Source organism: Macaca mulatta, chromosome 7 (assembly GCF_049350105.2).
Source record: "Macaca mulatta isolate MMU2019108-1 chromosome 7, T2T-MMU8v2.0, whole genome shotgun sequence".
NCBI lineage: Eukaryota > Metazoa > Chordata > Mammalia > Primates > Cercopithecidae > Macaca > Macaca mulatta.
Window position 1 is genome coordinate 7,663,431 of NC_133412.1, and position 22,450 is coordinate 7,685,880.

The 22,450-nt window shown below is 47.0% G+C and overlaps 1 protein-coding gene across 3 annotated transcripts in view; it reads left to right on the forward strand.

The window, feature by feature from the left end:
- OTUD7A (OTU deubiquitinase 7A) overlaps positions 1-22,450 on the forward strand; it is a 374,444-nt gene that overhangs the window by 328,054 nt on the left and 23,940 nt on the right. For all 3 annotated transcript variants that reach the window (XM_015141768.3, XM_028850656.2, XM_077939014.1), the window contains 2 exons: positions 17,223-17,350; positions 19,219-19,368. In XM_015141768.3, coding sequence (XP_014997254.3) covers positions 17,223-17,350; positions 19,219-19,368 — 278 coding nt within the window. The remainder of the gene's footprint in view (positions 1-17,222; positions 17,351-19,218; positions 19,369-22,450) is intronic.

Consider the following 22,450-nt stretch of genomic DNA (forward strand, 5'->3'; position numbering starts at 1 on the left):
GGGGATGTAAGGCCAGGATGCTGCGAGCTGCCCGAGGGCCAGGCATGGATTCAGGGAGGAGGCCCCAAGCAGGCTGGCTTCAGGACTCACCTACGGTGGGGACCACACAGAAGGCCAGCCCCTGAGGCCAGGGCTGAGGGTGGACACAAGCAGTCAGTGAGAGGAGTCACCACCGCAACCCAGGGGCCTGAGGACACAGCCCCTCAACTGGCAGAGAGCTCTGAAGACCCACAAAAGCACTTCCTCAGACAGCAGGCCAGAACTGGGACCTCCAGCGAGCCCAGCGGGCCCTGAAGGAAGACAGCAAGAAGGACTTTGCCACTCTCCTGCCCCTCCTCTCTGCCTGTGCTAGCCCCACAGGGGACACAGACGGCAGCCAGAGAAGGGGAGGAGGCAAAGGGTGAAACAGGGAAGCCAGCTGGCAGCTAACCCAATCTTTCAGGAGGCTCAAACTTGGGGCTGATAGCCCCCTGCACAGGAGAGTGACCGGAAGAACCACACAACATTTCCAGGGTGCCACCCGCGAATAGGAAAGAGCAAGTTAAGGGAGAGTTTGCAGGCATGATGGCGAGAAGAACTAAAGTGGCCTTCTTCGTCCCAGCTTGGGTTTCCCAGAACCTGTTCCCCACGGATGAGGGTAAAGGGGTGCAGTGCGGGCCCTGCATCCTGCTCTGGGAGCCCCTGCTATGGAGGCAGATGGGGCAGTCTCTGTTCTATTGGTCCTTGACACAGATGATGGCCTGGAGTCATTTTTAAACCTGTTACTTTCCCAGAAAGCGACTATGTCACTTATCTGAAGAGGTCAGAAGGGACCAGAGACCAGGTGTGGGCGTGAGCTAGACCCGCTTCCTCTCACTGTGCCTCCCAGGACTCAGTGGCCAGGCCCTGGCCACGTGGGAGAACCAGGCCTTCCCTAGGGCTTGGGGAGGGGTTAGTGAGATCAGATGGGAATTTGAACAGTGTCACCTGCTGAGTCCATGTTATGCGTCAGGCAGTCCCATGAGCTGTCATTATCATCACCAATCACAGATAAGGAGGCTGAGATTCAGAGAATTAGATAATGTATTAGTCAGGGTTCTCCAGAGAAACAGAACCAATAAAAGACATATATATAAAGAGATCTAATGTAGGTATTGGCTCACGTGATTATGGTGTCTAAGAATTCCCACGACCTGGCATGTGCCAGCTGGAGACCCAGGAAAGCCAGTGGTGTAGTGCAAAGACCCAAGAGCTGGAGAACTGATGGTGTGGGTCCAGTCTGAATCTGAAGACCTGAGAACCAGGAGTGCCAAGGGCAGAAAGTCTATGTCCCAGCTCAAACAGGTTTGGTTATTCTGTCGTCCTCCACTGTTTTGTTCCCATCCATGAATAGATCAGATGAGCCCCACCCACATTGGTGAAAGCCATCTGCTTTCTGCTCTCCAGCAATTCAAACGCTAATCTCATCCAAAACGCCCTCGCAGACACACGCAGAAATAACGTTTAACCAGCTATCTAACCATCACAGGTTAGCTTCCAGTGTCCCACAGGCTGAAAGGTACAAAGCCAGAACCTGAACTTAGAACCGACCAAAACACCTAAGCCCACACTCTTGACAGATGCAGACCAGGCATGAGGAGTAGGAATCAACAACTTATCTTGACTATGGTGAAAATAATCATTTTTGTTCTTTAAACTTTTTAAAGAACTACTTATTTGTTTTCTGTTTTATGAGAAGGGTTAAGTGGAAGCTGAGAGGCCAGTTGGATGGACAAAGAGGAAGGGAGAGCAGAGCAAGGGGGGCCTTTGGGGGACCCTCTGGCAGCCCCCGGGGCATCTTCTGTCTAGGTCCTTACTTTTCTCACATGCTAAGCTCTCTGCTTTCTCTTTGTAGTTGAGTTTCTGAAATTTCACTGACAACGTGTTTGCTGCATTTCTTTTTATTAGCCTTTTTCAGAAGTAGTTAGAATCCCAAGTGATTTCCTAGCACACAGTCTGAGAGTTGTCAATTTCGGTCAATCTTCTGAGGAAAAGCAAGAGGCATTTTTTTCCTGGGAGATGCCCACACCACAGCCTGGTGCTCCCAGGCCATGGGTTGGCCTTGTGCAGGAAAGGAGGCATTCTTATGTGTATTCCTGAAGGTTCCATGACTTCCACCAGCAGACCAAGCAGAAAGAGCATCTGCTAACGAACGTAAGGTGTCCTCACTTTGCAGATGTGGGACCCGGCTCAAATTTTTAAAGACATTTCTCATTGAAAATAAGACCAAAGTTGACTCTATCTAGGGATGGTCCTCAAGTAGGAGCCTTTCCTGATCTTCCTGTCTAAAGAATCCACCTTTTATCACTGTACTGATAGTTTCTTTTTTATTATTTTATTATTTATTTAAATATGTTTAGGGGATACAAGCGCAGGTTTCTTACATGCAAATATCGCATTGTGGAAAAGTCTGGGCTTTTAGCGTACCCATTACCCAAGTAGTGAGCATTGTACTCAATAGGTAATTTGTCAGTCCTCACCCCCTCGAACCCTCCGGCCTGTCATAGCCCCCAGTGTCTATTATTCCACTCTGCCTGTCCATTTGTACACATTGTTTAGCCCCCAGCTATAAGTGAGAACAGGCGGTATTTGACTTTCTGTTTCTGAGTTATATCACTGAGGATAATGGCCTCCATATCCATCCATGTTGCTGCAAAAGACAGGATTCCATTCTTTTTTACGGCTGAGTCATATTCCATGGTATATATACACACCACATTTTCTTTATCTAATCCTACATTGATGGACACTTAGGTGGTTTCTATCTCTTTGCCATTGTGAATAGTGTTACAGTAAACACGCAGGTATCTTTTTGATATAATGATTCATTTCCCTTTGGGTATATACCTAGTAGTGGGATTGCTGGATTGAGTGGTAGTTCTGTTTTTAGTTCTTCGAGAAATCTCCACACTGTTTTCCATAAAGGTTGTATGAATGTACATTCCTACCAACAGTATGTGTTCCCTTTTCGTCATATTCTCACCAACGTCTATTTTTGTTTTTGTTGCATTTGCTTTTGAGGACTTGGTCATAAATTATTTGCCTAGGCCAGTGTCCAAAAGAGTTTTACATAGGTTTCCTTGTAGAATGTTTATAGTTTCAGGTCTTACATTTAGGTCTTTAATCAATCTTGAGTTAATTTTTGTATATGGTGAGAAGTGTGGGTCCAATCTCATTCTTCTGCATATGGCTATGCAATTTTCCCAGCACTAAATGAATAGTGTTATTTCCCCAGTATATATTTTTGTTGGTGTTGTTGAAGATCAGTTGGTTGTAAGTATGTGGCTTCATTTATAGGTTATATATTCTGTTCCGTTGATCTATGTGTCTGTTTTTGTGCCAATACCATACTGTTTTGTTTACTATAACCTTGTAGTACAATTTGAAATTAGATAATGTTATGCCTTCAGCTTTGTTCTTTTTTCTTAGGATTCCTTTGGCTAGTCAGGCTCCTTTTTAGTTCCACATGAAATTTATTGTTTTTTCTAATCCTGTGAAAAATGACATTGGTAACTTGATAGGGATTGTATTGAATCTCTAGATTATTGTAACAATATAATCATTTTAATGATGTTAATTCTAATCCATGAGCATAGGATATTTTTCCATTCATTTGTGTCATCTATAATTTTTTTCTTCAGTGTTCTGTAGTCCTCCTTATAGAGATCTTTCACCTCCCTGGTTAAATATATTCCTCGATATTTTTGTAGCTAATATAAATGGGATTGCCTTCTTGATTTAGTCCTCAGCTAGATTGTTACTGGTATATAGAAATGCTACTGCTTTCAGTATGTTAATGTTGTATCCTGAAACTTTACTAAACTCGTGTATCAAATATAAGAGGTTTTTGGTAGAGTCTTTATGGTTTTCTAATTATAAAATCATATCATCAGCAAACAGGGATGATTTGACTTCTTCTTTTCCACTTTGGATGCCTTTTGTTTGTTTTTCTCTTGCCTGACTGCTCTGTGGGGACTTCCAGCACTATGTTGAATAATGGTGAAAGTGGGCGTCCTCATCTTGTTCCAGTCCTTAGAGGAAAAGCTTTCAACTTTTCCCCATTAAGTATGCTGTTAGCTGTGGGTTTGTCATATATGGCCTTTATTATGTTGAGGTGTGTTCCTTCTATGCCTAGTTTGTTGAGGATTTTCATCATGAAGTGATGCTGAATTGTATTGAATGCAAAAATCCTTGACAAAATACTAGCAAATCAAATCCAACAGGACATCAAGAAGATAATACACCATATCAGGTGGTATTTATCCCAGGGATGCAAGGATGATTCAACATACACAAATCAATGAATGTGATATATCACATAAACAGAATTAAGAACAAAAACCATATGATCATCTCGATAGATGCAGAAAAATAACTGATGATTTCTTATTTGATCATCTGTTCGTATCTCTTTCTACCTAAACCTGCATTCATGGGCACACATGGGCAAGCGTGAGCATGCTGAGCACAGTGCTAGACCTGTAGTTGATGACCAGTAACTATTTGTCACCTGGTTGACCTCAGCTTATTGATTCTAAGGAATAAGATAAGCCGTGTTCCTCAAGCCACACTGGCCACTGCTAGAAGCATCTTTCAGAGCCTAAGATCCATTCAGTCCCTTCAGAGCACTGGGAGGCCCCCGTCCTTCCATCCCAGCTTCCCAGGCCATAGCTCTTAGCAGAGCCCCTGCTAGACTGTACTGTGTCGTTGGAGAGTCTTTTGTAAAAGGTGCCTGTCTGGGCAGGCACAGCCCTTGACCAAGGGCAAGGGCCCATAGCAGGACATAGGCTGGGTTCAGCCCCTTGAGCCTCCTCAGACTGGCTCTGCTGGGCCCTACCTGAGAGAGGAGTTGAGGCACACCACTCAGAAATGCTGCGCATGAGATCTGTGCGTGAGGAGAACCTTGCACCTGTGAAAAGGAGTGAGGACTGTCCCCACATACTGTGCTGTGGGTGTCTCAGGATGCATCAGGAGGAGGAAAAGGCAATGGTTGGAATAGCGAGTATAAACTCCTACCTAGAGGTGGGAGGATGTGTGCATACAGTTTATGCGCATTTACTCACATTCATACGTGTGCACACGTGCACTTACATTTTTTTTTTTTAGATGGAGTCTTGCTCTGTCACCCAAGCTAGAGTGCGGTGGCGCGATCTTGGCTCACTGCAACCTCCACCTCCCGGGTTCAAGCGATTCTCCTGCCTTAGCCTCCTGAGTAGCTGGGACTACAGGTGCACACCACCATGCCTGGCTAATTTTTGTATTTTTAGTAGAGACGGGGTTTCACCATGTTGGCCAGGATGGTCTCAATCTCCTGACCTCATGATCTGCCCGTCTCAGCCTCCCAAAGTGCTGGGATTACAAGCGTGAGCCACCACCGCGCCTGGCTAATTTTTGTATTTTTGGTAGAGATGGGGTTTCACCATGTTGGCCAGGATGGTCTCGATCTCCTGACCTCGTAATCTGCACACCTCAGCCTCCCAACGTGCTGGGATTACAGGCATGAGCCACCGCGCCCAGCCTTACACTTACCTTTTTTTATGGAAGGTACACCAAAAAGCAACACCTATGTCCCCATAGGTGAGGTGACTGCAATTTATCATCCAACCTGGTTCATTTGGGGAAAGGAAAGTGGGCACTAACCACTTGGGATGTGTGCACAGGACTTTCCCAAGCAAAACAGGAGGTATGGACGCCCCATCTGGAGGAGGGGATGTGGGGAGGGACCTGGGAGGCTTCATCCAGGCTCTCTGTCTGGGTGGCTGGGTGACTGCTCATTAACAAGCCCCAGACTGGCTTCCTTGTCCATGACATGGGCTCTTGCCAAGGATGGTCTCCAAGGATGGTGCCTACGGTTTAAGCCAGGGTGCCCCCAAACTGTTCCCTGGGGCCTGAGATACCATCTGGACCTTGCTCCATGACCTTTGCTTCTTGGTCCTGCCAGGAGGGACTCCTCAGCCTGGCCTCTGCCTACCCCCATCTTTCTCAGGGTGTTTTCATTGGATAGATGGTATATCCCTAACCCTGGAAATTCTCCCTCCTCAAGTACCCACTGGAGAAGCGGGTGTGGGTGCCCTGGAGAACCCAGTGTGTGGCGCCCAAAGCATGTTAGGAAGTTCTCAGGGCATGCACATCTTGGAGGATGAAGTCATTATATTGCATGCCAGTCTTCTTTGCAGTAAGCACTGATTATTAAGCATTTTAGGAATTGTTATGTCTTTGCCCAGTGACCAGATTCTCCCCACAATCCCAGATCTCGCATTTGCTCAGCAAACTCACAAGAAGACATGAAGTCTTAGGGCTAAAAGTGGGAGTGAATTTTCAGAATTGGCTTTTCTGAGCTGATTTCTACCAATGGGCTCTGGTCACAGAGTGCAGGTCACAGTTCCAAACTCTCGTCCCAGATAAGATCTTGTTTGCCCCTCCATTTTAGAGCCCCCAGCTAAACTGGAGTTCCAGTACCAGAGCAGCTAGCAAACCTGCAATAAGGAGAAATGAAAAGGGGCCTGGACATGGGCGTTTACAGTGTGCCTTTCACGGGATACTTCTCTTACCTGGCAGGTGTCCTAACACCTGGTTGCCCAACCCATGACCAGGGGGTCCCTCACATGGGAAGCTTGTTTGTACTGGCAGATGGCTTTGTGGCTCCTGTCTGGCCTGTGTCTATTTTTTTCTTACCTGATCATCGCTCTGTGGCTGGGACCAACCTTGTGTTCTCCTTGGCGTCTGGTGAAAACATGGCCTGGGGTAGCCTCTGCTTCTTCCAATGGAAGGTGCAAATTCAATCCACTGCCACAATGAGAAAGGAGTTCAAAGATTTTTACTTATAGATCCTGGGCATGGAGGCCATCATGAGTTGGGAGGGCAGTGCTCCATCCCAGGGCCACATGAGGTAGGGATTAAGAGTCAGGCAGAGAGATCCAACTAGAAACATATATAGGGGAATAGGATGTGGGTCACTTTAAGTTCATGGGCAAATGCCTTAATGGTCCATTTAAAGGAAGTGGTAGGAAAGCGGAAAGCCCAGTCTCCTAGGCAGGGAGATACCTCTAAGTTCTTATCTCTGGCCACCAGCTTGGGTCATTGGGTGTGGTGTTCTACTTCCAATGCCCAGGCAGCAACCTCTGCTGTTTCGTTTCTGTTACACCCTCTATACCCTCAGGAGCCTGAGGAGCCAAGCCAATGCTCTCTGGCTGCCTTCAACACTGAGGCTCCTGGTATAGAACCAGAACCCTCCCTAAGTCTTGGACAAGGAGCCAGAAGCAAGGAGGAAAGGGCATTATGATTTTCTTTTTTTTTTTTTTTTTTTTTTTGAGACGGAGTCTCACGCTGTTGCCCAGGCTGGAGTGCAGTGGCGCGATCTCGGCTCACTGCAAGCTCCGCCTCCCGGGTTCACGCCATTCTCCTGCCTCAGCCTCCTGAGTAGCTGGGACTACAGGCGCCCGCCACCGCGCCCGGCTAATTTTTTGTATTTTTAGTAGAGACGGGGTTTCACTGTGGTCTCGATCTCCTGACCTTGTGATCCGCCCGCCTCGGCCTCCCAAAGTGCTGGGATTACAGGCTTGAGCCACCGCGCCCGGCCTGGCATTATGATTTTCAAGCTGCCCCAGCTGGAGCTGGGATCCTCTCTGCTACCCCCTGGGTCACTGAGCAGGTTTCAGTTGCTCACATGGCTCCCATGCTCAACACTAAAACTGGAATGGAGAAAGGATGCTCTGCTGCAGCTGTCCTCCATCACCTCCCAACTGGGCCCGCCATCCTATCACTGCTGCTGAAGTAAAATGGCCCTGCCTTAAGTTAGCCATGAAAAGAATGCCATGCCAGTACAATGGTGCCTGATACTTAGCCTTTGCACTGTTGTTACCATGGAGGCCCTCCTGCATAGCTACTCAAATACCAGGTGTTCTGCCAGGAGGCTCCATGCTGGGCATGGCCCAACTCCATGCCTTGGCCCTAGCACAGATCTTGAAGGATGGGTAGATGAATGGACAGACAAGTAGGTGATTGGGTAGACAGATGGTAGAACAGAAAAATGGAAGGATGAGTATGTGGATGGATGGATGGATGGATGGATGGATGGATGGATGGATGGATGGATGGATGGACATGTGGGTGGATGGAGAGGTGGACAGGTGGGTGGGTGGGTGGGTGGACAGGTGGGTGGCTGGGTGGACAAGTGTATGGGTGGGTGGACGGCATGGATGGATGGATGGTTGGATGGATGGATGGATAGATGGATGGACAATTGGATGGGTGGATAAATATATGGATGGATGAAGAGAGGGAGGGAAGGAAGAGAGATGGGTGGGTGGGTAGGTGGGTAGATGGAAGGATGAATGGGTGGATAGATAGGTAGGCAGAAGGATGGATAGATGGGTAGATGTTACATGAAGGCAGAGTTCCCTGAGGGCCTCTGCAGTGCCTTTCACAGCACCAGCATATAGTAAGTGTTCAATGAATATTTATTGGTTTTTTGGTTGGAGACCCTGCTTTAAGTTTTGCATGAGAAGAATGCTGTGCCAGTACAAAGGTGCCTAATACTGAGCCTTCACACTGTTGTTACCATGGGGGTCCTTCTGTGTAGCTGCTCAGATCCCAGAGTGTTCTGCCAGTAAGTGAAGATGGGACTCAGAGTCCAGGGCTGAGAGGGCTACCATTCATCTTGCTTTGCCCACTTCTCAGCATTAGTATCTGACTCACGAGCAGCTCCTCTCATTCCAGCACTGCCCCCTCCATTCCTTGAATTAGGGAAGGAACAGTGCTGCACATTTCTAGTTGGGGTATTTCTCTCTCCAAGTATGCAGATTGTAACTCCATGTTCTCTCCTCCTGTGCTGTTCATTATCTTGTTCAACCATTTCACTTGCTGGCACTCGGCGCATACTGGGTGACAGGGACAAACAAGCAACTTCCAAAAGCACTTGACCCCCCAGGCACCACAGCTTGGCTTTCAGGGGTGGCTGGGCAGGCGAATCACCTGTGATGTTTCAAAATGCACACCCAGGAGCACTGCGTTTAGACCTGGCATAAAATATATGTGTGTGTCTGTTTGAATATGTGTTCATGTCAATACATATTTAAAACATTCCTTTTCTACTTTCCTTCCTTGCTTAAAAAGTAAGTTCAAAAGCCATTAGGTGGGGCAAAGCAAGGTGGCATCTGGAGTGGGTGGGGGATGGGAGGACACCAGGGGCCAGAGCGAGATGTCAGCCAAACAGGTGAAAAGGGTCACCTTGGGGAGGGGGAGCAGAGGCGGGAGATGGCTGACATATGGGAAGATGGCTGACATAAGGAAATGCTTTAGAATGAATACAAACAAGTTTTCTCACAGTAAGTGAAGAAAGTTGCAAGTAGAATTAACTTTGTGGGGTTGGATTGGAATTGGGATATCAGTGAACTCAAGGTTTTCTATAAATATTGAGAGGGAGAGAAAGATGAAAATAAACATGCAAATCTGTATCCATGTGTGAGTGTGAACTTGAACCACATTTTTGCACCAGGAAGCAAGAAAGCGCTCTAAGAAATGAAGGAAGCTGGGCACGGTGGCTTACACCTGTAATCCCAACACTTTGGGAGGCTGTGACCGAAGGACGACTTGTGCACAGAAGTTCAAGACCAGCCTTCGCAACATAGTGAGACCCCTGTCTCTACAAAAATGAAAAAAGTTTTCTGGGCATAGTAGTGTCCTGTGGTCCCAGCTACTTGGGAGGTCAAAATGGGAAGCTCACTTGACCCCAGGAATTCGAGGCTGCAGTGAGCTATGATCTCACCACTGCACTCCAGCCTGGGCAACAGAGTGAGACCCTGTTTCAAAAAAAAAAAAAAGAGAGAGAAAAAAGAAATGATGATGATATCACAGGACACAGATCCAGCTTTAGAAAAGCCACACTGACCACATCAAGGAGTATCTGAGCATCCACATAATCACACTAATGGATTATAACCCATTGACTAAAATGGAAAACCAGAAATCCATAGTGATACCAATAAACATATAAAGGTCTGGTGAGGAATGGAGTGTTTGCATAGGTTCAAGTTCCTCCCCACAAAATGCTTGTTAATTTCAAAGGAAAAATTAGTAGCTCTGCAGGGGCAAGGCCTGGGAGATGACCTTAAGGAGTGGTCCAGGTCAACCTCACCAGTGATGGGACAACCTCACCAGTGATGGGACAATTTGCAGTTCACACAACCTGACAAGATGTCACGAGAAGGACTCAGCTTGACCCAATCCAATCTAACCATGATGAACTAGAGAAAGCCTTATGAAGGACATTCTACAAAATACCCAGCCTGCAGTCTTCAAAAGTGTCAGGCCGTGGAAGTCAAGGATATCCTGAGAAATGTTCCAGGTGAAGGAGACTAAGGAGACGCCACCGCTGAATGCTGCACCTGATCCTGAGCAGGAACCTTTGTTCTGAAAGGCATTACTGGGGAACAACTGGCACACATGTGGGGTCTGGTGATTGCATGTAACCGGGTGAATTCCTGATGTCACTGGCTGTGTGGTGGTTGTGTAGGAGGATGTTCTGTTCATAGAAAATGAGCAAGAACTTTCCAGGCTGATGAGGCACCAGGTTGGCTGTTTATTTTCAAATGGTTCAGGGAAACAAAAGCTCTTTTTACCATACGTGTGCAACTATTTTGTGAGGTTTCTATTGCTGCCAATTTTTTGAACTGTTAAGATAAATTGGGTTGGATGTGGTGGCTCAAGCCTGTAATCCCAGCACTTTGGGAGGCCAAGGCTGGTGGATCACTTGAGGCCAGGAGTTTGAGACCAGCCTGGCCAACATGGTGAGACCCCATCTCTACTAAAAATACAAAAATATTTAGCTGGGCATGGTGGCAAATGCTGGTAAAAGACTAAGCTCCACTCCTGCCAGTTGCTTCTCTAGGGGAAGGGGAAAAATAAAGCAAAAACACCAAGCATGATGCCAGCCAGCCAGGCACACCAAAACTTAAGTCCCTCTCCCCAGCCCAGCTCTATGTGAAAAAGAGGGCGGGGACTGGCGCAGGAAGAAAAGCCCACAAGATGAAAGGACCTAATTCTTACAACTAACGACAGGTGTCTGCCAAGCCTCTGGGCCAGTGACGGCCCTGGGCCAGGACTGCAGCCGGCCCGGGGCCAACACTACAGCCACGCAAAGCCCACCCAGCCCAAAAAACTAAGTGTATAAAAAATAAATAATAAATAAATCGGGGAAAAAAAAAAACCAGGAGAAACAGATGACAGCGCATACACGGGGCGGGCCCGTGCCTTGCCTAGCCTGCGCTGCAGGAGCCGCAGAGCGGGAAAAAAAAGGAAACAGAAAAAGGACAGAGAGAGCAAGAAAAATAAAGTGCAAATTAAAGAAAAGGAAAATAAAGTGCAAATAAGAAAAAAAATAGGAGAAAAAAGTAAGTAAAAAAAAAACTAGAAAAGACAAAAAGAAAGACACAGGGTAAAACTAGGAAAAGAAATAATGTTAAAGAAAGGCAGAAAGTTAAAACATGTTAAAAATTGTCTGTAAAAGTTATAAAAAAGTTTGTGCAAAAATATTATATAATTTAAAAGCAATTAGGCCTCCTAAATGTAAAACTATTTAAAAAACAGTTTATGTACAAAATATGTAAAAAAAAATACTTTTAATAAAATTACAAAAAGACATAAAAATATGCATTTTTACCTACATTAAAAGGTTAAAAAAAATTGTTTTAAAAGTTTAAACAAATCCGGGCTTGGTAACTCATGCCTGTAATTTTAGCACTTTGGGAGGCCAAGGCTGGAGGATCAAAAGGTCAAGAGATTGAGACCATCCTGGCTAACATGGTGAAACCCCGTCTCCACTAAAAATACAAACAAATTAGCCGGGCATGGTGGCGGGCGCCTGTAGTCCCAGCTACTCGGGAGGCTGAGGCAGGAGAATGGTGTGAACCCGGGAGGCGGAGCTTGCAGTGAGCCGAGATCGCGCCTCTGCACTCCAGCCTGGGCGGCAGAGCAGGACTCCATCTCAAAAAACAAACAAACAAAGAAAGTTTAAGCAAATTTTAACTATTAATTATAAAGAAAATTCTGTATGTAAACATATTAGGTAAAGAGGTATCCAATTTTTCTGTCAACTAAAATAAAAGCACAATAAATTTTTCTTAAAGCCCTAACCTGCTCTTTAACAAAAATTATAAAAAGTTTTAAAACGCCTATAAAAACCTTACCTTATAGTTAGATATTAAAAGTAAATAATGTCTATAAAATCTTATTTTAAAAGTTTAACATTGATAGCATATTAATGTAAAAAAATTCGTACAAAAAGCATTATCAAATATAAAATAGTGTTTAACTTTCTTAAAGCCCAAGGGTGGCCAAATAAGTCCCAAGGTCCCTCATCCCCAAGGCCACAACACGCAGGGGCAGTGAAGGCCACATAAAAGCCAAGACCTTAAGAGGGGGCAGGGCCGCAACATCCGCTAGGCAACACTAAGCAGAAACGGAGCAGAAGACGCCACCGTGGGGCCTCAAGCCCTACAATATGCAACGAAAATTATAGACTTAATTTATCTTCCACTTTCCCTTCCCTCAAAACTAAAAATCTTTTAACACAGGTACCAACCCTAAAATTTCCAGTACACCAGCACCAGCCTAAAAACCACATCCTTATCAAAAAATAAAAAACTCAAGCCAGCCTGGGAGGGACCCTATTTTATGCTGTTAACCACCAAGACTGCCGTCTGCACAGCCAAGAAAAAAATGGACCCACTCTACTCAAATCAAGAAAACATCTTAGGTTACTATACTAAAATCAAGCCCTACTAAGTTAAAATTTTAAAAAGCTTAATTTTCATATACCTTCTCTATTTCTTTCCTTTCCTTATTCTGTTACTAGCTCCCTTGTTGTTAATGTAACTACATCTAACTCACTTCAAACCATTGCTTTTAATGCTTGCTCTATCACACCTTGTAAAAATATAAAAAATCAATGACAGCTAGCCTTTTCACACAAATATTTATATCCTGGCCCTCTAATTAACACAATTACCCCTAACACTTGTCGTTATAATCACCTGCGAATTTTCTGCTCCTACTGAGAGGTGAAGCCAACTGGACTTCCTGGGTTGAGTGGGGACTTGGAGAACTTTTCTGTCTTACAAGAGGATTGTAAAATGCACCAATCAGCACTCTGTAGCTAGGATTATAAAACGCACCAATCAGCAGAATCCTAAAAGTAGTCAATCACAGGGAGGACTGAAAAAAGGACATTCTGATAGGACAGAAATGGAACATGGGAGGGGCCAATAAGGGAATAAAAGCTTGCCACCCCAGCCAGCAGTAGCAGCAACCTGCTCAGGTCCCCTTCCACGCCGTGGAACCTTTGTTCTTTCACTCTTCACAATAAATCTTGCTGCTGCTCACTATTTGAGTCCGTGCCACCCTTAAGAGGTGTAACACTCACCGTGAAGCTCCGCAACTTCATTCTTGAAGTCAGCAAGACCACAAACCCACTGGAAGGAACCAACTCCGGACACACTACAGCCTAACAATCTTGCAATAAATGGAACTACGTCCTTTAAACTACTCAAGAGCCAAGTTAAACTTCCACCAAAAAAAAAAAAAAAAAAAAAATTATATAAATCTAAAACCTTTCATCTATTTCATTAAAAAATCTATCCCTTCTGTCAACCTTTATCAATATAACCCTGTTCTTCTATCACCACCTCCACCTTAACTAACTCTAAACCTGCCCTTAATCACTTCTGTAATATAGAAATTGACATAAATTTTTTAAAACCCTAAATATTTTTAAAATACACATTATTCCCCCATCTTCCCCTTCTTCAGCAGCCTAAGTTCTAAATCCCACACCAGTTACTCCTACATCTAATAAAAGTAGAATGTCTATTATAAAAATAAAAAATCGAAGACAGACCTTAGCCATCAAAACAACGTATCAAAATACAAACGCCTAGCTAAAATAAATATTCTGTTCACACTTTAAAAACAATTATTACGCTATTACACTTGTACACATGGTACTCCAGAGGCCCAAATTATCCCCTTTCCACTTAAATGGTCTCCTCGTCAACCAAATATAAACTATGTAGTAGCTCTTCTTCAAAATCCCACTGCTTAAAATAATCCATCATGCCAAGCTCTCTCTGCTATTTCCTAAAATTCAACACCCTGCGCGTCAGCCCCTGAGGGCAATCCAGCTTCCACCTTTTCTAAATGCCAAATTTACTTTGTGCCTCTCACGGCAAGAAAAAAATTTAATATTCCTTAAAAGTATTTAAAAAATAATGCAAGAAGCTCAAGCTTTTCCAAAAGCTTGCCCATCAATCCATGCTTAGCCATCCCCAAACAAATATATGGTAGTACTGTAAAGGACCCTTACTAAACACTGTGCCAAATAATTGAAACAGTACTAATCCAATTAGTGGTGCTTCACTGTAGCATTTCATCAATCTAAAAAACTAAAAACAAAACACCACAGGCCAAAAAAATGTCCTTGTAAGTCCTTTAATCCTCAAGTTTACATAAATGCTATTAAAATCCTGTAAAAAATTTCCAAATAAACTTAAAACACAAAATCAAATACCTGCAAAATTTAAATCCAAGTTATTCTGGTAAGTAACTATGAATAAAAAAAATGTAAACTAAACTACATCTGTTACAATCAGCAACAATTCATAAATTACACTGAAAACGCCATCAAAAAAATAGCTAAGCAATTAGGACCTACCAGACAAATTGCCTAAAACAAGCTTTAAATATAATATTAGCAAAAAAAATTATGTCATAATTAAAACTCAATATTGTACCTTTATTTCTAATACTGCCCCTAACAAAACTATAACAAAAGCACTACAAAAATTAACAGCACTATCCAATAAACGTGCCAAAAATTCTAAAATAAATAACCCTTTTTCTAAAATAATAAAACATCAATTCAATAAGTAAAAAAAAAAAATTTGGCCAGGCGTGGTGGTTCACGCCTGTAATCCCAGCACTTTAGGAGGCCGAGGCGGGCGGATCACGAGGTCAGGAGATTGAAACCATCCTGGCTGACACGGCGAAACCCCGTCTCTACTAAAAATACAAAAAGAAATTAGCCAGGCGTGGTGGTGGGTGCCTGTAGTCCCAGCTACTGGGGAGGCTGAGGCAGGAAAATGGCAGGAACCCAGGAGGCGGAGCTTGCAGTGAGCTGAAATCACGCCACTGCACTCCAGCCTGGGCGACAGAGTGAGACTCTGTCTCAAAAAAAAAAAAAAAAAATTTAACTTCAATTCTCACCTTGTTCACTCTTAATAATATACTTATAAGCTATTATATTATTCCCTGCCTTCAAAATTTTATACAAAACTTCTCTCTACCACTCTTACAAAGTTAACTCCTAACTCTCCTCCACCCTATTCAAAAAAATTACTTCTCTTAAAGCAATTAAATCAAAACAGACAAATTTTTTAAAAATTATAAGAGGGAGAATTGTAAAAAGTAAAATAGTGGTTCCTCTTCAAAGCCTTTCCTCCCCATCTAACTAAAAATAAACAATAACTTCTCTTAGAAGCAAAATTTAAAGACCTGTGCCAGCATTCTTAAATATCTGCTAGCCATAATTTTAAAAATCAATATACTTTATATTCTTAGCTCCCACAATTTAGCCTAAATATTTGCCCTGGCATACGTATACTAGTCCAAGCAAGCATTAGGTCATAGCCTGTTCCTCTTCCTTATTTAAAAGCATTTTTACCTTTCTCAACATTCCACACGTTACTTCCTCCTTCCTTTGTCTCCTCTCCTCTGCTTTTGCCTCTTTAAAAAAATTCTAAGTTACTAACCAATGAAAACAAATACAAAATGTAAAATCCCGTTCCAGTCAATAAAAACCAGGCATAGCAATAAGGTGGATGCATCAGGTTATAAATAACCCTATCTCCTTTATTCAATATACTCTCAAAACTGCTAGCAAGTATACCCTGTTTATAAAAAATATAAAAATGGCCTTACTAAAACAATTAAATTTATATTCAAGTGCTATTTCTTTACAACACCAGAAAACAAACACTTCAAACAGGTTGCAGTGAGCTGAGATAATGCCACTGCACTCCAGGCTGGGTAACAAAGTGAGACTCTGTCTCAAAAACACAAGGTAAATTGAATCACAAGAAGAAGAAAAAACATGGGTAGTATGTAACCAGAATTCCCCAAGTGATGGTAATGCATTCCCTAGGATTCACAACCTGCATTCTGGAAGTCCCAGGTGACTGGGAACTTTGCCCATGAAGCCATGAAGCTCTTTCCCTGGGCCATGCCAGGGGCCACACTTGCCGGCCCTGGCCCCACCTGCTGCCATCCTCACAGACTCCCTCCGCTAATTCTGAGCGTTCCTCGGACACTCAGGAACGAGTCTGAGAGCCACCTCTGGGGAGTCTTGGCTGGCGCGGCCATCTCAGCTGGCAGGCACTGCAGGTGCAGCCGAGGCTCCATAACGCTGTGAGCTCTGGCTGTCCTCTCAATGTGCACCTCCCTTTTGGGTGGCCCTGCTATGGGGGGACATCAAGGCTGCCACCTTCTGCCTGAACGTCTTAGGGTTTGAGTGGAAGCATTCTTGAGCCTGCTGTTTCCCTGATCCTCAGACATGAGCCAGGGGCATGGTCAGGGAGGGTCTGGGCCACCTGGGCTGCACATTCACGTCGCATCCCCTCCAGCTCTGGATTGAAATCCAGACAGCCTTCTCACTGTTCTCTTCCATTGGGGTGTCTTCTAGAAGGCTCCTCAGATCTTGGTGGTAATGACCCCACCAGCCCATCAGATGTGCTCAGGGAATCCCTGGGTCTCTGAGGGAAATAAACAGGAGAGGAACCCCTCCATCCCTCCAGCCCCCACTGCTTCCTTGTGAAACACCCCCAGAGAGCCAACAGTCCTGCTGCCACAGGCTCTGGTGGGCTGCCTCCCCCTGCGGAGAGACTCGCCTTCACAGCAGCCAGCGCCCTTCACCTGCGGGCTCTTTCCAACTCGTCTTCCGAGACCGCTCCCACGGTGGGGTAGGGGAGCTGGGACCTGTGCGTTTGCCATCGGCGGATGGCATGAGAAGTGGCCCAGGATGGCGCAGCTGCCGGGGTCCATGAAGATAATATCCAGAGTGGGGAGGGCTCAGCCCCTGCACGAAGCAGTCCCCACTTTCTCCATCCTCCATGCTGTTTCAGTCAGTGACCAGCTGGCTCTGTTTTGTTTCACAGTGTGGACAACTCAGAGGACCCCGTGTATGAGAGCCTGGAAGAGTTCCACGTTTTTGTCCTAGCCCATATATTAAGAAGACCCATCGTTGTTGTGGCAGATACCATGTTAAGAGACTCAGGTGGAGAAGGTAAGTTCCTCAAGGGATGTGCTGTATTCCTGACACAGAAAGCATAGCATCCCAGCTAGAAAGCAGATAGCACAGAGCGAGGTCCAGCTCCCAGAGGCCGCAGAGCTCCCAGAGGCCACAGAGCATCACTCTGTGCAAAGATCTACTCAGCATGTTTCTTTCTCCTCCCTGATGGTGGCAGGGATTGCTCTTCACCAGCTGCCCTGCCTGTCAACAGCAGGTGGCCAGGAGAAATCTGGTCGTGTGGGGACCAGGACTAAGCCCAGAGGGCCTCCTATCTCCTGTTGTGTGCCTAGGGCACAGCAGACAGTCCACACCCCTCTAACAGCCCTGGGCCATGTCCTGGAGGCATTCAGTCACTCAGGTGCCTTCCCGCCCCTCCACAGGCCACCTGTGTGTGAAAGACTAAAAAGAAAGGAAGACAGAATGCATAGCAAGGCTATGATAGAATCAGAACTGGCAGAGAAAGAGGCAGGGGCAGTTTATGGCCTGCCCACCGAAAGCCACACTCTGTGCATAGCCGCTTCTCGAAGGTTCCTCCATTCAGCCCTTGCCACAGCCTCCCAGGGTGGACAGCACCCTCCCTACTTTACAGAGGTGAAACTGAAGCCCAGAGAGGCTAGGCAGTGTCCCCAGGGGGATCAGCCCAGGGCAGGGAGTGCTCCAAAGCCTGTCCTCCCTCCAGCGTGCAGCTGACCAGAGCGTCCCTCCAGCCCAGTTTGAATTGACGCCTGCACCTTACAAAAGTCACAGGTCTTCCAAGGAGTTCCACAAGCCAGGATGTGGCTCTTCATGCTAAACAGCTGCCATAGAAAATCTGATGTGGCCACGATGGTTATGTAGCCAGGGAACTGGGAGGACACAGGTCCTGCCTGGCCCACCCCCTTCCCTGTGTGGCTCAGGGACACGGGCCTGCTGAGGTCTGCAGCTCTCCGTGCAGCACCAGGACTCGCATCGGGGCCCTGCTGTGCAAGCCCAGGACTGAGCTCCCAGCACCATCAGATATCTGAGTTGCGGGGCGAGGGAAGGTCCACCCTTCCTACCATTCTACTCACAGCCCTCTTGCGGGTACCCCCACCCTGCCGCCTCTCAGTGGGACTGTCCTGTGAGCAGAAGCACAATGATCAATTTAGACAAAGCGAGGATGGGGGAGGAACTCTAAGAGTTCGTCAAAGACACCCCTGAAATTACCGTCCCTGAATTCTGCCTAAGGAGTGCAGCAATACGCTGACTCTGGGGCCAAAAGGCAAGACGTTTCATGAGCTAAAAGCAGATGCTGCTTTAGGACAGATATTTCCGAAGTTATTCTATTTTGGTGAGGGTGTTAGGCTTTTCTGCCCTCTTTTTTACAAGTAAGAAAATGAGATTATGTCCCTGTCACTGAAAGACTCAATCCCTTTGATTCTCAGTTCCCATCTGACTTACATCTTGGTCCTGGAGCTCTCTGGCTGGTTCCTTCAGATTCAACAGAAGAGGTTCTCAAAATATAGAACAAATATACACCCTCGAGAAGCGTAGATATTGCGTTGTATACAAATGCTTTACCAAACACTAGGAGAGGAAGAAGTACATCCAGAAAAATGTGGGCTTCCAGGCTGCGACTGCTCTGACCAATCTCGGGTGACAGTGTCACCCCAGCCCTGGGGCTCCTGAACACCTGTGCAGGTCTCAGGGCCGCAGGAGTCCTGGGGCAGACAGATGACTCTAGAAACTCTCAGCCCCATCCCTCAGCACTGCCTCCATCCGCCCTCCTGTCCCTCCGCTTCTCCACGGAGCCCCCTGGGATAGTGAGGGACAGGGACGCAGGGGCCTCCCCTCCCAGCTCAGGCTGCTGCTCCTCACACCCTCACCCTGGTTTGTGTCCACAGCGTTCGCACCCATCCCATTCGGAGGGATCTACCTGCCCTTGGAGGTCCCTCCCAACAGATGCCACTGCTCGCCTCTGGTTCTGGCCTATGATCAAGCACATTTCTCTGCTCTCGTGTCCATGGAACAGAGAGACCAGCAGAGAGAACAAGGTATGCCTGACTCCCCAGAGAGTGCACGCCGGGGCCTGGGGTGGGGCAGAGCCATCAGAAGGGACCCCGTTGCACAGGGAGGGGGATTGTGGAGACCTCCCCTAGAAGCACACCTGTGCACACTCAGCAGTGACAGGTTTTGCATAACACTACCTTATGCATGTGTGAACGTTTTCATTGAAAATAACCATGTGAAAGACAACATTCCCTTTAAAATACTGAACAAAGGCAACCTACCCTTAAATAGCTTTTACTGTTCTCCCTTTCACTTGTATACATATTTTATAGGAATGTAATTAGTCTTAGAGGTAAATTAAAGGGAAAAAAACTTCAAGAGCAAGTATTAATGAACTATGGCCCACCACCATTTTTATAAATAAAGTTTTATTGGAACAGAGCCACATTCATTCACGAGGCATCGTCTGTGGCCGTTTTTGCACTACAGTGGTAGAGAGAGGAGCAGCCACTGACACCGAGGCCTGCAGCGCCTAAAATATTTACTTGCTAACTAGCTCCTTATGAGAAGAGTTTGCTCACCTCTGCTCCAGGGTAAGCTTTTAACTCAAAAGGTCAACATTTCCTTTCAAAGCATTGCAGCTGAGTTTCCTCTAAGCAGCCATTTCAGTGCTGCCGATGTTGGGCCGGCCCCACAGGCTGTGCACTGCACAATTCTAGGGCACCAGTCAATGTCTTTGCTCGGGAAATAGGGGGATTTTGTTTGGAACCATTGCTGTTTTCTCATGTTAGCTATGGATGGATGTGTGACCAGCCGAGTGGAGAGGAAACTCCTTCCTGTTGTCACTCTTGTTTGTGGTATAGGCAGAGACTCACTCCCCCACGAGACAGACGGACAGGCAAGACCAGCTGTTTCAGAGTCCCTGCCACTGGGTATGGTTCCAGGGAACGGGAAGTGATCTGGCCAGGCCCACCAGGGGCAGGAAGCTCGGCGTGTCTGCTTCTGAACTTTTCCACTGAGTGTGCAGCTCAGGAAGTAAATGCAGCAACAAGATTGCCCCGCTAGGACTCCCAAATGCTACTCCTTCCTTTAGACAGCTGGCAAGGAAAGGACGCAGACAAATGAACAGAACCCAGCCGCCCCCAGCCCTCCGCCAGAGGTGGCACCAGCGTGTCACTTCCTGGCCTGGCGGCTGAGTTAGGAATGAGGCTGGGGCTGTGGAGCAGAAGCTGAAGGTGAGAAACGCACAGGGCATTCAAGACCCCTTCCCAAGAACAGATACAGATACAGATACAGACACAGACACAGACACAGATACAGATACAGATACAGATACAGATACAGATACAGATAGATACAGATACAGATACAGATACAGATACAGATACAGAGCTCCCAGGAGCCGACACACGCAGCACAGCGGCAGAACCCAAGTTGCAGAAGAGAGAGGACGGGAGGCTGCAGCCAGCCATGACAGGAATGTCACATTACGGTTCTTTATTATTTGCAGATGTGGCACTGGCCACAGAAGGACAGATTTGATCAGTAAGGCCTAGGAGGTCTTTCCATTGTCTCCCCGCTTTCAGTCCAGAATGCCTGCACCGCCTTCCTGGGGGTTTAGCTCTTTGTAGGGCTGACCCAGCCTCTTGGGAGACCAGAAGGGCCTTTTCAGGACCTGGGATCCAGGCCAGGGGCTGGGCCCTCTGTCCAGTCCCCAGGGAGACTCTGTGGTCACAGGAAGATGATGGTCCCAAGGCCAGCATTTCCCAGTGCCAAGCACAGGGTCCAGATACCCGGCCCCCTCCTGGCAAAAGGCACCGAGTGCTCTTCCAGGCCTCCAGATCCTGCTGCTCGGTGTTTTCAAGGCACATATGAAAGCATCCTTCCTTCAAAGCGTGCCCGTGGAGGCCGCTGTGGCTCGGTGCCTTCCTTCAAAGCGTGCCCGCGGAGGCCGCTGTGGCTCGGTGCCTTTCAGGAGAGCCTTGCAGAGTTCTGGGTGGTTTCACTTCTGATGACCTTGTTTCTAAACACTGGGATCTGGTCCCAGTGCACCCCTCAGAGCCACTGTGGTGTGGGCCTATGGCTCCCTCACAGTCGAAGCAGCCCACTGGGGTCCTCCTGGGGTGGTGCGGGTCCCCGCATCCAAGGCCATCCTGTGGCCGGGCTGCACATTCACCCATAAGGTCCCCACGACCCCCTGCAGGGCAGGTGCCGTGGCCACGCTCTTTGTCATGCACCCGTGTGCCCCCTTAGATCTTCACCTCTGCAGCCCTCCCTCTGTGCCTCGAAGGACACTGAGGGGATGGGACAGAGTCGCAGCTGTGCTCTCAGGTCACAAGACTCCTCAGCAGAGAGGGACGTGGAAATCACAGTGAGGCTGCAGCTTCCAGGATGGGACCCTGCGTCCTCTGAGTGCAAAACAGGAGCAGCCACACCACAGTAGCAGGCTCAGGCCTGCTGGGGCGAGCTGGCCAGACCGCCAAGTCGCAGGGCCTGGTGGGAGGCAGGAGATGGGAGACTCCAGAACACTGAGCCCCAGGACACCACCGGCCCCACTGTGAAGCACAGGTGTCACCCTGTGCCATGGTGCCCAGCCCGTCCTGTAGACGGCACCCTGTGACAGAGGCTAATAGATACGGTAATCACAGGCCCCAGGAAGAGCAGACACCATGTCCTTGTGCCTGAGGAACGATGCTTTGAGAGCCTGGAAATGAGATTAAAAATGTATTTCAGGCTGAGACAAGGCTCCCTTCTTCCCATCACCCCCTTCCTTCTCCACTGTTTACATGGCCCGTCATGTCTCATCCACATGTGTCCAGCTCCTGGAGGCTTAAATATCCATGAGGCATTCTTTAAACTTCTCATCTCGAGTGCCTCTCCCTCTAAGGGGAGCCCCCTCTTATAGGTGCTACTGCCACGGCCCAGCTACTGCTGATGCCGCCACTGGCCGTCTTCAAGGTCAGGAATCCTCCCCTGTTTCCCAGGCTAGGGCAGGACTTGGGGAGTGGGAAGGGCTTGAGGTGGAAGGTCAGGAGCTGGTGGGACTGGTCAGTATGGGCAACCTGAGTGGCTCAGGCTTTGCAAATCTACCTTAAGACTTTTTAGATCAAATGTATGCATTCTTTC